At 41.3% G+C, this 13,978-nt stretch overlaps 1 protein-coding gene, 1 long non-coding RNA gene and 1 pseudogene across 2 annotated transcripts; 2 read left to right on the top strand and 1 right to left on the bottom strand.

Annotated features, from left to right (window-relative positions):
- The first annotated feature begins 704 nt into the window (after positions 1-704).
- On the top strand, positions 705-3,080 carry LOC115207636 (uncharacterized). The gene is made up of 5 exons (XR_003881031.1): positions 705-1,139; positions 1,857-2,061; positions 2,202-2,312; positions 2,428-2,616; positions 2,854-3,080. It is a non-coding gene; the product is annotated as an uncharacterized LOC115207636 (long non-coding RNA).
- Positions 3,081-3,103: 23 nt separating this feature from the next.
- LOC115207191 (abasic site processing protein HMCES-like) lies at positions 3,104-3,795 on the top strand (annotated as a pseudogene).
- Positions 3,796-3,963: 168 nt separating this feature from the next.
- Positions 3,964-13,567, bottom strand: LOC115207635 (ras-related protein rab7). The gene is made up of 6 exons (XM_029774922.1): positions 13,209-13,567; positions 8,139-8,201; positions 7,893-8,019; positions 7,544-7,762; positions 7,323-7,451; positions 3,964-5,157 (listed from the first exon to the last, which is right to left on the bottom strand). The coding sequence occupies exons 2-6, from the start codon at positions 8,189-8,191 to the stop codon at positions 5,062-5,064; spliced, it is 624 nt and encodes a 207-aa protein (XP_029630782.1). The 5' UTR covers positions 8,192-8,201; positions 13,209-13,567; the 3' UTR covers positions 3,964-5,061.
- Between the last annotated feature and the right edge of the window lie 411 nt (positions 13,568-13,978).

The raw sequence follows: 13,978 nt of genomic DNA on the forward strand, positions 1-13,978 counted from the left end.
CCGTTCCCCAGACCTGAATCCAATTGAGCACATCTGGGACATCATGTCTCGCTCCATCCACCAACGCCACGTTGCACCACATACTGTCCAGGAGTTGGCGGATGCTTTAGTCCAGGTCTGGGAGGAGATCCCTCAGGAGACCATCTGCCACCTCATCAGGAGCATGCCCAAGCGTTGTAGGGAGGTCATACAGGCACGTGGAGGCCACACACACTACTGAGCCTCATTTTGACTTGTTTTAAGGACATTACATCAAAGTTGGATCAGCCTGTAGTGTGGTTTTCCACTTTAATTTTGAGTGTGACTCCAAATCCAGACCTCCATGGGTTGATAAATTGGATTTCCATTGATTATTTTTGTGTGATTTTGTTGTCAGCACATTCAACTATGTAAAGAAAAAAGTATTTAATAAGATTATTTCTTTCATTCAGATCTAGGATGTGTTGTTTAAGTGTTCCCTTTATTTTTTTGAGCAGTATATATATATATATCACTTTATTTTGTAACTCAGTTTCATTTTCTCCTCCCCGAGAGGCTGGCAGGGGACCTCTGAGAAAGGTAAGTTATCTTAATGATCACCTTTTGCTCCTCAGTTTTTCTGGTCTTAGCAAGATTACTACCATATTTTCTAAGGTATTTGGACACCTCAAATTTAAAGAGCTCCCAGTTCTTGCAGTAAGATTTTTCTTCACAAGCCCTTTCCCAAAAGTGTGAGAGCAGCTCTTTAACCTCAACTTAACTATATAATTATTTAATAACGAGATATTTAGCTTCCAGAAAGATCCTCTACCAAGGTTAGTATCAGGGGTAAATATTTTGATATCAATGTAAATGGCCCTATGGTCTGTGAGGGGAGTAGTACAAATATGTGTAGTAACACACTCACTATCAATACATTTGGATATAAGCCAAAAATCTATTCTGGATTGTCTGGAACCTGTTTTGTTACTCCAAGTGAACGAACTGTCGGCCAGAAACCTCTCTCTCCATATATCAGTAAGATCAAACTTTTCTATAAAAAGTATTAAACCCAAATTCTGACTGGTTGAAGAAAAAAAAAGACACCCTCGTCTTATATCCTTGGGGTAATCCCGTCACCATTTTGGACAACGATTAGCCAAACAAGGGAAATTCGTAACGTAAGCCACTTAGCCCTTCTTTTTGATCGAGTTTGCGAGTGAACAATTATTTTCACTTCAGGCCTGAAACGCCCCATAATTCAATTCGCGATGATTATACATCCGCTAAGAAATGTCCGCCGAAATTTAAGATCAACGTCAACATGGATAAGTAAACATACAAGTAAACTAATGTAAAAATGTTAGAAATTGTGCTACTAATGGACATGGCGGCACAAACACATCTCATAAAAGTAGTAATATTTGTGTTTGGTTTGCTTTTGGAATTCTTTTGAATTAAACATTTTCCTCCTTCAGAAGTTCCAGCTAGGCAGGCTAACGTTATTTAGCTAATTAATTTGCTAGCTATCATACAGTAGGCGTATATTAATAATTATATAGTTAATATAGACATGCAATCATAATTGACTGTAGCGCATATAAAGCACCCACAAGCTACCGGTGGCTGAAAACGCAATCATCGCGGGATGAACAGTGACGAATTTCCGGGCAAGGGCGGTCCATTTAAAAAATCATTCCTTCCGCCCTTGCCCTGCAAGTGTATAATCGTCAGATGTCATGAAACGTCATCAGAAGTGTCCACTTAATTTGAGGGCTGAGGGGATAGGGTGTCTCTTAAGTGTTTGGAATGCTGCCCTTGAGTCATCGTGGAAAATGTTACATTTGTCAGTACTATACACAATGTATGCATTTCATTACTGCATGTTGTTTCATCAGACACTGGGCTGAGGATGTGTGGGAGGACTGCATCACAAATACATGGGTAAGATTAATCTTAGACTGCATTCATCCTGAAGGCAGAGGGCGCCTCTTAGTACAGAGACCGAGGTGGAAAGAATGTGATTCAGATACGTACCAGCCTTCCTACAACAAGAGTCCGCAGTCCATGAGCCCAGCCTTGTCCCAAAGACATTTTGATAAGGTACGCAAAGTATAGGTGTTAAGCTGATCCTGGCTAGGGGGCTGGATGTTTCTTTGGGGGGGGGGGGCTTCATTTGCACCCTGCCTGGAGAGAGATTTGTGTATTAACCAGACGGTCTGCATCCACCCCTTTTCCCTCAGAATGCCCCAGTGGATGAGTGTGTGCTGGCAGCAATGACCCAAGCAAGATGCAGTACAGCACCAACAACTGTGGCAGCGGGAGCCTGCTAGAGAAGTCCTACAAGGTGCAGAGTGAGTTGGATTCATCTTCACATGAAATCCACACTAACTCATCAACTGGGACAGCATGCATCCTCAAACTTGGTTCCCTGTGTATTACTGAATGTTTGTGTATCATTTAATTCAGGATCCGCTGCTCTTGGCTGACGGCTTTTATGAATGGAGGAGGCAGGAGAAAGACAAGCGGCCCTTCATCTATTTCCCCCAGACTCAAGGACCCGCTCACGTGAAAACAGAGGACCAGGATGAGGGGACACCCTATAAGGAGGATACACAGACATGCATGTCTGAAGAAGGCTCTGTAAACCTGGAAGAGGTGAGCCTACCCACACATGCACCTTGCATCACTAAGAAAACTAACATTCAGAATAAGATGATTGAGTCTGATTACACTGATGAGATCTCCCATCTTCCCTTTTCTTCTCAAAAACACTTTAGCACTCTCTCACCGACTCCATCCTGACCCATTTTGTGATCCTTCTGTTTGTCTGCAGTAATGAAATCATGTAAACTTTGCCTTTTGACCGACTTTATGTATTTCTGTCTTATGTAGGAGGACAAAGGAGTCTGTGAGTGGAGATGATGGCTGTTGCTGACCATTGCAGGACTGTTTGACTCCCCATAGTGGAGATCCCTTCTAGACCTACACTGATCACTCTGGGTACATCCCCTATCTTCAAGGCATCCATGACCAGTATGGGTCTGTTTAAAACATTACTCTCTTCTTGAGTAAAGTATGTTGTTTTATGTATGAAAGTTTGTGTATGAGGTAGAATCACCAATGATTTTGCTTGTGTTGCAGGATGCCAGCAATTCTCAGAGGTCAAAAGATGGCTGGTTTTTGGTGAGGTGAAGTCATTGGATGCCCTGAAACTGCTTCAGTCCAAAAACAAACTGACTTTTCACCCTGTCTCTTCACTGGTCAACAACTCTCAAAACAATTCCCGAGTGCCTGCTGCCAGTGGATCCTCGGGCTAAGAAGGTACAACTACATGACTTCACTGAGCTACATACCCATATGAGATGTCTGTGTTCCAATCATTGAATAGCTCCTGATCATTGGTCTGGGACAACCTTTCTAAACACTTGACATATACTAGATTTAAAACCTTGAAGAGTAAAAATACTTAATGGGCTCCATACCATACTACACTTTCCTCCCTGCCTCCCCTCATCATATACACTTCCTTCCCCAGGAGCCCAAGCCCTCAGCTGGCAGTAAGATGATGGGCTGGCTGAAGAGCAGCACACCCTCCAAGAGGAAAGAGCCAGACACTGGGGAAGTCAAACAGGAGGGCCACACAGGAGAGACCAGGCCTGAGAAGCAGCCGAAAACTGCAGGGCCTCGCCAACAGTGGCTGCAGGAAGCCAGTAAGAAACCCAGGACCAACATTGACTGACTGCAGAATGTCTTGAGGTGGAAGAGCACAAATGGTTTGATCATTTTTGTCTGGTGTTGGTTGAAGATAATGTAATTAAACATTTGACAGATTGATGGTCCTGTGTTCTGTGAACTTTCACAAGTAACCAATTTTTATATTTTGGTATAAGTAGTGGACTAAATACAAATACCAAGTGAGTGTCCCCATGCAAAATTTCAATGTATTCAAGAGTATACTATAGATTTTAGTAAACTGTCTTTCAACAGATGTGTGTATGAGAGCCATGATAGTAACCTGTGCTTTAACTACCTGTTAACACACACACACAGATTCTTTATTCAATAACCATTATTATTACCTGAAACCCAAAGACATTTTCGAACAATGTAGATTAAGTGCATTTATAATAGCATTACTCAAGTTAATGAAAACACATTTCCCCCATGTGTCCTCTGATGCAATTCAAATTCTAAACATAATATGCGAACAGACAAGATCTGATCAGTAAAAAATTAAAATTAAGCACTTAAATAATTTGCCAACCTGAGCTATCGGCAGAGCGAGAAACTGACAAGACATGTTTTTTTGCCTTAAAGGTTTGTAATAGTTGACGGTGTAAAAAGACAGGTACTAGCTAATAATTGTAAAGAGATATGTTTTTAAAGTAGAAATATCTCCCTTGGTTTGATTCTCTACCCCATGTCAGGTCTCAATGTTGACAAAATAATTTGCCGCTTGACTTTTCCCCTATTGATAAACAATGTGTAGGGCAGTTGGGGAGCAGAGTTAAAATCCATATTGCCTCTTCTGCCTTGAGCTTAAAAATAAGTGTTTATTGTGGCTCCAAAATGTGTCAAATAGGGTTTGAATAAGCCTACATGACAACAATGCCTTCAACACGCTTGTATGTTGGATTTGCTAGTTTACATCCAATTAACATGTTTCTTCAGGCAGTACATTGGTATAACCCCCACACACCATTGATATAAATTACTCAATCTGTGATCCTTCACCACTGGAACTTTAGGAGTGAACTATATCTAACCCCCCTTATAAAATGTTATGGGGCTGGTGCCATGGAAACAATGGTGTTTGAGACAGGTTAAGGGGAAATAATTAGCAGATATGCTGTTAAATGCTCTAATATCCATCTGGGTGTTCTTTGGGGTTGGAGACTCATCTTGAGAGTAAATGTGTGATGTGTACACAGGGATGAGTACAGTGTGTGTAAAGTATACTTTACGAGCGGAACTCTGCTTGCATCTACGAAGGCTGATATTGGGCAGAGGAGAGCACACAGGGGCATGGGGGATAAAGGGTAGACAAGGCAAGACAGAGTAGCAGGGCCAACAGTTGTCCCCTGTAGGTCTCCTAGGTCCTCAGCAGCTGCAGGCCTCCGCTGATGGCTTGGCCCGTTCGTTCCTGTCCAGCTTTATCGGTTCAGGAAACTCATTGTACAACTCCACTTCTGTCTCCTAAAAGATGAGATGGTGTTAAGTACTTAAGTATTTTTGCTGAAGAAGTTTTGTGGGGTATCTATACATTACTATTTATATTTTACAACTTTTACTTTACTACATTCTTAAAGACAATGTACTTTTTACTCCATACATTTTCCCTGACACCCAAAAGTTCATTACATTTGGACAGGAAACTGGTCCAAATTCATGCACTTATCAAGAGAGCATCCCTGCCTCTGATCTGGTAGACTCACTAAACACATGCTTTGTTTGTAAATTATGTCAGTGTTGGAGTGTGCCCCTGGGTATCTGTAAATAAAAAAGACAATTTTGCCATCTGGTTTGCTTAATATAAGCAATTTGAAATGATTTACACTTTCTTTTGATACTTAAGTATTTTTTTGCATTTACATATTTAAAACCAAATACTTTTAGACTGACTCAAGTAGTATTTTACTGGGTGACTACTTTTAAATGAGTCATTTTCTATGGAGATATCTTTACTTTTACTCAAGTATGACAATTGGGTACTTTTCCCACCACCACTGAGCTTTTGTGTGACTTCAACATACAGTGCCTTCGAAGTATTCTAACCGCTTGACTTTCACATTTGATGCGTTACAAATTGGGATTGAAATGGAGTTGTCTTTTCTTTTTTTTTTACAATCAACACAAAATACTCATGTCAAAGTGGAATATATACAGTACCAGTCAAAAGTTTGGACACCTACTCATTCAAGGGTTTTTCTTTATTTTCTACATTGTAGAATAATAGTGAAGACATCAAAACTATGAAATAACATATGGAATTATGTAGTAACCAAAAGTGTTAAACAAATCAATCTATTTTAGATTCTTCAAAGTTGCCACCCTTTGCCTTGATGACAGCTTTGCACACTCTTGGCAATAATTAAAAATAAATCAATACTATATCTTCATTAGATAAGTATTCAACCCCTTAGTCAATACATGTTAGAATCACCATTGGCAGTGATTACAGCATAAGTATCTTAAGAGCTTTATACACCTGGATATTTGCCCATTATTATTTTTTAAACTCTTAAAGCTCTGTCAGGTTGGTTGTGATCATTGCAAGACAGACATTTTCAAGTCTTGCCATAGACTTAAGCCAAAACTGTAACTAGGCCACTCTGGAACATTCAATGTCGTCTTGGTAAGCAACTCGTAAATTTGGCCTAGAGTTTTAGGTTATTGTCCTGCTGAAAGGTGAATGTCTCCCAGTGTCTGTTAGAAACCAGGTTTTCCTCTAGGATATTGCCTGTGCTTAGCTCTAAAAACTCACTAGACCTTGCCGATGACTACCATATCCATAACATGACGCAGCCACCACAGTACTTACTCAGCGATGTGTTGTGTTTGATTTGACTCAAACACAATGCATGTTTTGGAATATTTTTTATTCTGTACAGACTTCCTTTTCACTCTGTCATTTAGGTCAGTATTGTGGAGTAACTACAATGTCGTTGATCCATTCTCAGTTTTCTCCTATCACAGCCATTAAACTATGTAACTGTTTTAAAGCCACCATTGGCTGAGTTAGGAAGGACGCCTGTATCTTTAATGACTGGGTGTATTGATACACCATCCAAAGCATTATTAATAACTTCACTATGCTCAAAGGGATATTCAGCATCTGCTTTTTAAATTTTTTACCCATCAACTAATAGGTGATCTTCTTTGCGAGGCTTTGGAAAACCTCCCTGGTCTTTGTGGTTGACTCTGCACTTAAAATCACTACTCGACTGGGGGACCTTACAGATAATTGTATGTGTGGGGTATAGAGATGGGGTAATCATTAAAAAAATCATGTTAACCACTATTATTGCACACAGAGTGAGTCCATGCAACTTATGACTTGTTAAGTACATTTCTCCTTCTCAAAGTATTTAGGCTTGCCATAACAAAGGGGTTGAATACTTACTGATTCAAGACCTTTCAGCTTTAACATTTCTGCAAACCAAACTTCACTTTGACATTGTTGGGTATTGTGTCTAGATCAGTGGCACAAAATCTCAAATTAATCATTTTTAAATTCTGGCTGTAACAACAAAACGTGGAAAAAGTCAAGGGGTGTGAAATCAAGACAGCACTACTGTAAATACACAAAACACACATGGCATTCAGCAAAGCTCTCATAAGCTCTCCTCTGACCCCCCTACCTGTTTAAGAGCATTGCGTGCGATAGTCTGGAAAGCCTGTTCAACGTTGATGGCCTCCTTAGCGCTGGTCTCGAAGTAGGGGATGTTGTTCTTGCTCTGACACCACGCCTGTGCTCGTTTGGTCGTCACCTGACAGATGCAAAGGGCAGCTGTCATTCTCTGAAGGGAACACAAGCTACTGCCTGAGATGCTCTGGTCTCAAACGCTACATCTGGACCCACCTGTCTGTTCTCCAAGTCAATCTTGTTGCCTAGCACCACAAAGGGGAAGTTCTCGGGATCTCGGGGGCTGGCCTGTATAAGGAACTCGTCCCTCCAGCTGTCTAGCGTCTTAAAGGTGTTGGGGGCGGTCACGTCAAACACCAGCACACAGCAGTCTGCCCCGCGGTAGAACGCCACACCCAGAGACTGGAACCTCTCCTGCCCTGCAGTGTCCCAGATCTGTGACAGAGCACAGGGAGGCGATACATGTTCATGAACAACAATAGATTATAGGCCTACCCACTGGCCTCTACTTCAGCACAGCACTTGTGAAGTGATGAGTAAATTGATAGCATCCCTTCCCCAGTACCTGCATGGTGACAAGCCTGTCATCCACCATCACTTCTTTCGTTAGGAAATCAGCTCCTATTGTGGCTTTGTACTGGTTACTGAACTTCTTATTCACATACTGGTTCATCAGCGACGTCTTCCCAACTCTGACAAGAGAGATTCAGCAACAGTTATGACAGAGTGATTGGTAAACAAACATATTTTGTAAACTTTTAAGTTGAGAAGTGTAATTAGCCTAGCTGTGCAAGGTAGACAGGACACTGACCCAGAGTCTCCCAGGATGATGACTTTGAGTAGTACTTTCTTCCTAGATGTCATTGTGCCACAGCTGGGGAAAGAGTAGGGGCACTAAATTAGAATGGTGGACTAACCATGTACATTGTTATGGTAAACACCGTATAACAGCAACCTATAACACAGGTACATAGTCTATAAGCATGCTGCCTGTGTGTCTGCTATGAAACACCCCCCCGGGTTAAAAAGCGATGTAGTTTATGTTCTACGACAGCATGGCTCAAGCAATATTATCACAGGCTACTACTTACAACCACTACTACTGCAGTGTAAATATTATAACACTTCCTTTGTGCAATTTACTACTTTGACCAGCTGCTAGCTCAACCTCACTCTAGACATTTGGTCCACAGCTAGTGGTCCAGTCATTGGGATTACAGACAATGAAATGCTTGGAGCAGGAATAGTTCTGGGAATGTAACCAAGTACAGTCTGCCTCACTGGACACTGTAACTACATAAACAACAAAACTAGTTTTTTTTTTTTTTTTAACTCTGCCTGCCCCTCCAACAACATGTTCCTCTAATTTCACTTTCACAGGACACAGGTTTGGGAGAGGAATGTAGACTTAATGTCAACCAGAAACGTTTCAACATGTGAAGAAAGCTATGAGACTTGATCCACAGACAGAGAGTGGAATAAAATATTCCTGTTGATGTACAGGCCATCTTTGTGCAGAGTCCTTCCATAAAGACACATTGAATAAAGACCCCCCCCCAATATAGTACACCTTGCTCTCACTGACCTACATTTTCTTAACAAAACAGCATAACCATATCTCCCCCAAATAAAACCTGACCATAATTATATCCTCCTGATTCCTGCTTACAAGCAACAATTAAAGCAGGAAGTACCAGTGACTCGCTCAACACAGAAGTGGTCAGATGACGCGGATGCTACACTACAGGACTGTTTTGCTAGCACAGTCTGGAATATGTTCCGGGATTCATCCAATGGCATTGAGGAGTATACCACCTCATTGGCCACTTCGGTCGCATGGATGTGGTTTGGGTATGAAAAGTCTGTCACGGACCAAAAAACCGTCCTCTGCAAATTTGCCGCAGGCCAGTCCCGACAACAGGCTCAAACACCATTAACCTCTTTTACCACCTATGCAAGAATCATGCGAAACAGTACGGAGAGAGTATACGGATGAGACCCAAAAAAGCTAAAAAAAATGTTTAAGTACAGTCGAGTGCTCAAAACAAACCCCCAACTCAGACGTTGCAAGAGACTTTTTCCCACAGCACACCATGTGGCAAAGAATCACGAAGATGGAAGGAGATAACAACTGCAGTTATGACTTACATTTGCAAAGACATGGCCCAAATTTACATGGTCAAGAAACGCGAGTTGTATATTTGTTGAGTATAATTCAAAATGTAATAAGAAATAGGCCTTTCCATTGTTCATTTTATAAACCATTTATTCATTGAATTTACAGAAAACGTGCTATATTGTGATATGTATCGTTTTATGAAATGACCTATATCAGGATATGAGAGTTTGGCCATATCACCCAGCCCTAGTCCAAACACACCAAGACAGTTGTGAAGAGGGTACAACAACAACTTTTCCCCCTCAGGACACTGAAAAGGTGTGGCATTGGTCCCCAGATCCTCAAAAAGTTCTACAGCTGCACCATCGAGAGCATCCTGACCGGTTGCATCACCACCTGGTATGGCAACTGCTCGGCATCTGACCATAAGGTGCTACAGAGGGTAGTGCGTACGGCCCAGTACATCACTGGGGCCAAGCTTCCTGACATCCAGGACCTATATAATAGGCAGTGTCAGAGGAAGGCCCAAAAAATTGTCAAAGACTCCAGTCACCCAAGTCATAGACTGTTCTCTCTGCTACCACATGGCAAGCGGTACTGGAGCACCAAGTCTAGGACCAAAAGGCTCCTTAACAGCTTCTACCCCCAAGACATAAGACTGCTGAACGATTAATAAAATGGCCACCCTACTAACATTGACCCCCCCCCCCTTTGTTTTTACACTGCTGCTACTCTGTGTTTATTAACTATGCATAGTCACTTTACAAGTTACCTCAACTAACCTGTACCCCCGCACATTGACTCGGTACCGGTACCCCCTGTATATAGCCTTGTTATTGTTATATAATTTTCTTGTGTTACTTTAGGATTTATTTACTTTTTTCCCCCACTTTAGTTTATTTTGTAAATATTTTCTTAACTAGATTTCTTGAACTGCACTGTTGGATAAGGGCTTGTAGGTAAGCATTTCACAGTAAGGTCTACACCTGTTCATTTGTCACATGCGCCGAATACAAATTTGATCACAGGACCGTGCATTCAGGAACCCTGACCTGGGATGTAGACCAGCATAAGTGATCAATTGGACCACTCTTGATTGTGAGGGTGGAAGATACATGCATGGTGCCAAAATAGGCCTAACCTCAGTCTGAACAATTAAATGAAGCACTATATACTTTTTTAGTTTCTAACAATATGGCAATTCTGACTGTGGCCTTGCTGACTCCATATTTAATCTCTAACCCATGACATTCATGAGAGTCAGGTGGGTCACATCGGTTTCTCATGTAGAAAGCAACACCACAGATTATCCATTATATTGAACTGCTACACTATTGGCCAGTAACAACGAAAATAAATGTCTTTAAAAATGGAAGACAGTCGGGAGGAGGCCAGATCAGGTGAGACCATTCTAGCCAATGAGAGAGCAGACACGCGTGTGAACAACAGGCATAACGGTTTCCACTAGTTACCAAAGCCACAAGTCAAAATAATCTATCATAATAACTTGTGAAAATTAAAAATGTGCTTTTTGGTTTAATTTAAGGTAAGGGTTAGGCATATAGTTAGCAGTGTGGTTAGGGTTAGGTGGAAAATCACATTTTAAGAATATAAATTGTAGAAATAGGCGGGGTTTATGACTTTGTGGTTGTGGTAACTAGGGACGACCAGGCACAACTCCGCTATAACTTTTTTTCTCTCAAAATTGCCGGGATGTCACGTGTCCTTCCTATATCAGTACACTTGTAACAAAACGTTCTGCAACGGAAATCGTTTACTCCAAATGGATGGATTTTGAAACGAAAACAATAGTTATATTGGACAAATTCAGGAATGTACTCACTACCTCGATTCTGAAACAAACGAAAAAGGGGGGGGGCTATTTGAATTTGTCAAATAGACACACTCACATACAATCATCATAGACTCTGCTGCTACAATGTTCATCATATATCCTGATGCCTACCTTACCCCTAAACATATCTAACCCTACCACTCCAGTATTCCTGCACATTGTAAATATGATATTGGAACCGATCATGGAACAGACCCTGCCTTATACTTAACAAAAATATAAACGCAACATGTAAAGTGTTGGTCCCATGTTTCATAAGCTGAAATAAAAGATCCCAGAAATTGTCAATTGCTCTCCAAATTTGTGCACACATTTGTTTACATCCCTGTTAGTGAGCATTTCTCATTTGCCTATATAATCCATCCACCTGACAGGTGTGGCATATCAAGAAGCTGATTAAACAGCATGATCCTTCCACAGGTGCACCTTGTGCTGTGGACAAAAGGCCCCTCTAAAATGTGCCATTTTGTCACAACACAGTGCCACAGATGTCTCAAGTTTTGAGGGATTGTCCAATTGGCATGCCACCAGAGCTGTTATCAGCTAATTTAATGTTCATTTCTCTACCATAAGCCGCCTCCAATGTTGTTTTAGAGAATTTGGCAGTACGTCCAACCGGTCTCAAACTCAGTCCACGTGTAACCACGCCAGCCCAGGGCCTCCACATCTGGCTTCTTCACCTGCAGGATCTGAGACCAGCCACCAGGACAGCTGACGAAATTGAGGGTTATTTCTATCTATAATTAAGCCATTTTGTGGGGAAAAACTCATTCTGATTGGCTGGGCCTGGCTCACAAGTGGTTGGGCCTATGCCCTCCCACAGCTACGCCCCTGCCCAGTCATGTGAAATCCATAGATAAGGGCCTAATGAAATTATTTCCATTGACTGATTTCCTTATATGAACTTAAACTCAGTAAAATCGTTGAAAATGTTGCATTTATATTTTTGTTTAGTATACTTGTGTTCTCATATCTATTTCTCATGTGTTTTTGTTCTACTTTACTTTTTTTGTAGTACTACTGATATTGATTACAGCATGGTTGGGAAAAAGCAAGCAAGAACGGCGTTTCCCTGTACTTGTGCAAGTGACAAAACCTTGAGAAACTAGTTTTACTCTGTTTGGTTCTTAAACGGCTAAAGGTTTCCGTAATGAATACACCCCAGGTAGGTCCCTCCTCGTTTGTTTCCATTTGCTTGCTAGAGTTTTGAAACGGACGAAACATTTTTGCAAATGATTCCGATGAATGAATACACCCCTTCCTGGCTAGTATGAAGCATTTGGCTAGCAAGGTTAGCTCGTAAACAAATGTTTACCAGTTGCTAACATACTAGCTAGTTAGCTAATGATTACAGATGAGCACGTCATTCAACACTAACGTTTTTTTATCAACAAGGTTAGCTAAATTGAGTAACGTTAGCTAACATGACAGTTAGCTAAACTCTGGCTAAACGGGCTGTTTGTTTTCTAACAACGTTACTTTAGCTAACTAGTAGCTGGCATAATGTTGGCGTTACCCCCGATGGGCCTAGTAGGTTAGCTAGCCCGTTAACGTGACGTTAGTTGGTGCATTACTAACTAGCACCTAGCTAATTAGATACAACAGAGGCATGCATTTAGAAAAGTACATGGTTTTGGATAGTTAGCCAAGTACATGATTTTGGATGCTTACTGGCTGTTTAGACTAACTGTAATTGGACAGGACTGATTTTGAAAAAGATGTTCTAGTATGACTGATGAGTGACACTCATATTAGAGTCGAGAAGCTAGGTATCTGACTTCAGTGTCAAGCGCTCAACGCCCACTGCGGAGACAAACGACCCGTTAGCTAGGTAAGTAAATTGGTTAACATAAAATAACCATTTATCAAAACTTGTGCAGAAAAAGAATACCAGATACAAATCTTACCTTGATCAACCCAAACACAGGGAAGGAATATTAAAGAATGTCCAAATGGGCCTTTCGTCTTACTAGATGAAAAACAGACGACTTAAATTTTGTCTGTCTGCCCCCACCCCCCCCCCCCCCCCCCCCCCCCAACAACCTAACGTTCGCTAGCTAGTGGTGTAGTAACGTTGCTGTCAGAACGCACGTCTGTTTAATTATATGCAATATATACGTTCAATACTAGTAGGTAAGCCACTTGTGTTCCTAAAGTAAGATAAATGATTAAGCAAGAGGAATCCCTGTAGGTTTACTTGAAGAGGGCCTATTTCTTTTTCTTTTCAGTCTCTTGCCACTTCCTCCACAACAACCTGAGTCAGCAATCTTTGACGTCATCACAGATGTTGACTAAGACACGCCCTAAACCCTGCCCTCTTTTTACTGTATATGGCAGGGGTTCCCAAATTAGGGGTCACCTCATTTGAAAATGTGATAGCTAGAGAAAACAGGGTAGCTTGAGCAAAGTCGTGCTTGGTCAGCCTGGTCTAATACACTCAACCTAACATAGTAAACGTAAATCCGGGAAACTCAAATGAGTATAATATGTTAGGTTTGGTATTTTTATTTTACCTTTATTTAACTAGGCAAGTCAGTTAAGATAAATTCTTATTTTCAATGATGGCCTTACTGATCACCCCCAAAGCCAATTCTTCCTTTGGCTGTCTTTCCTTCCAGTTTTCTGCTGCCAATGACTGGAACGAACTGCAACAATCACTGAAGCTGGAGACTTATCT

The sequence above is a fragment of the Salmo trutta genome, chromosome 14 (assembly GCF_901001165.1).
Source record: "Salmo trutta chromosome 14, fSalTru1.1, whole genome shotgun sequence".
NCBI lineage: Eukaryota > Metazoa > Chordata > Actinopteri > Salmoniformes > Salmonidae > Salmo > Salmo trutta.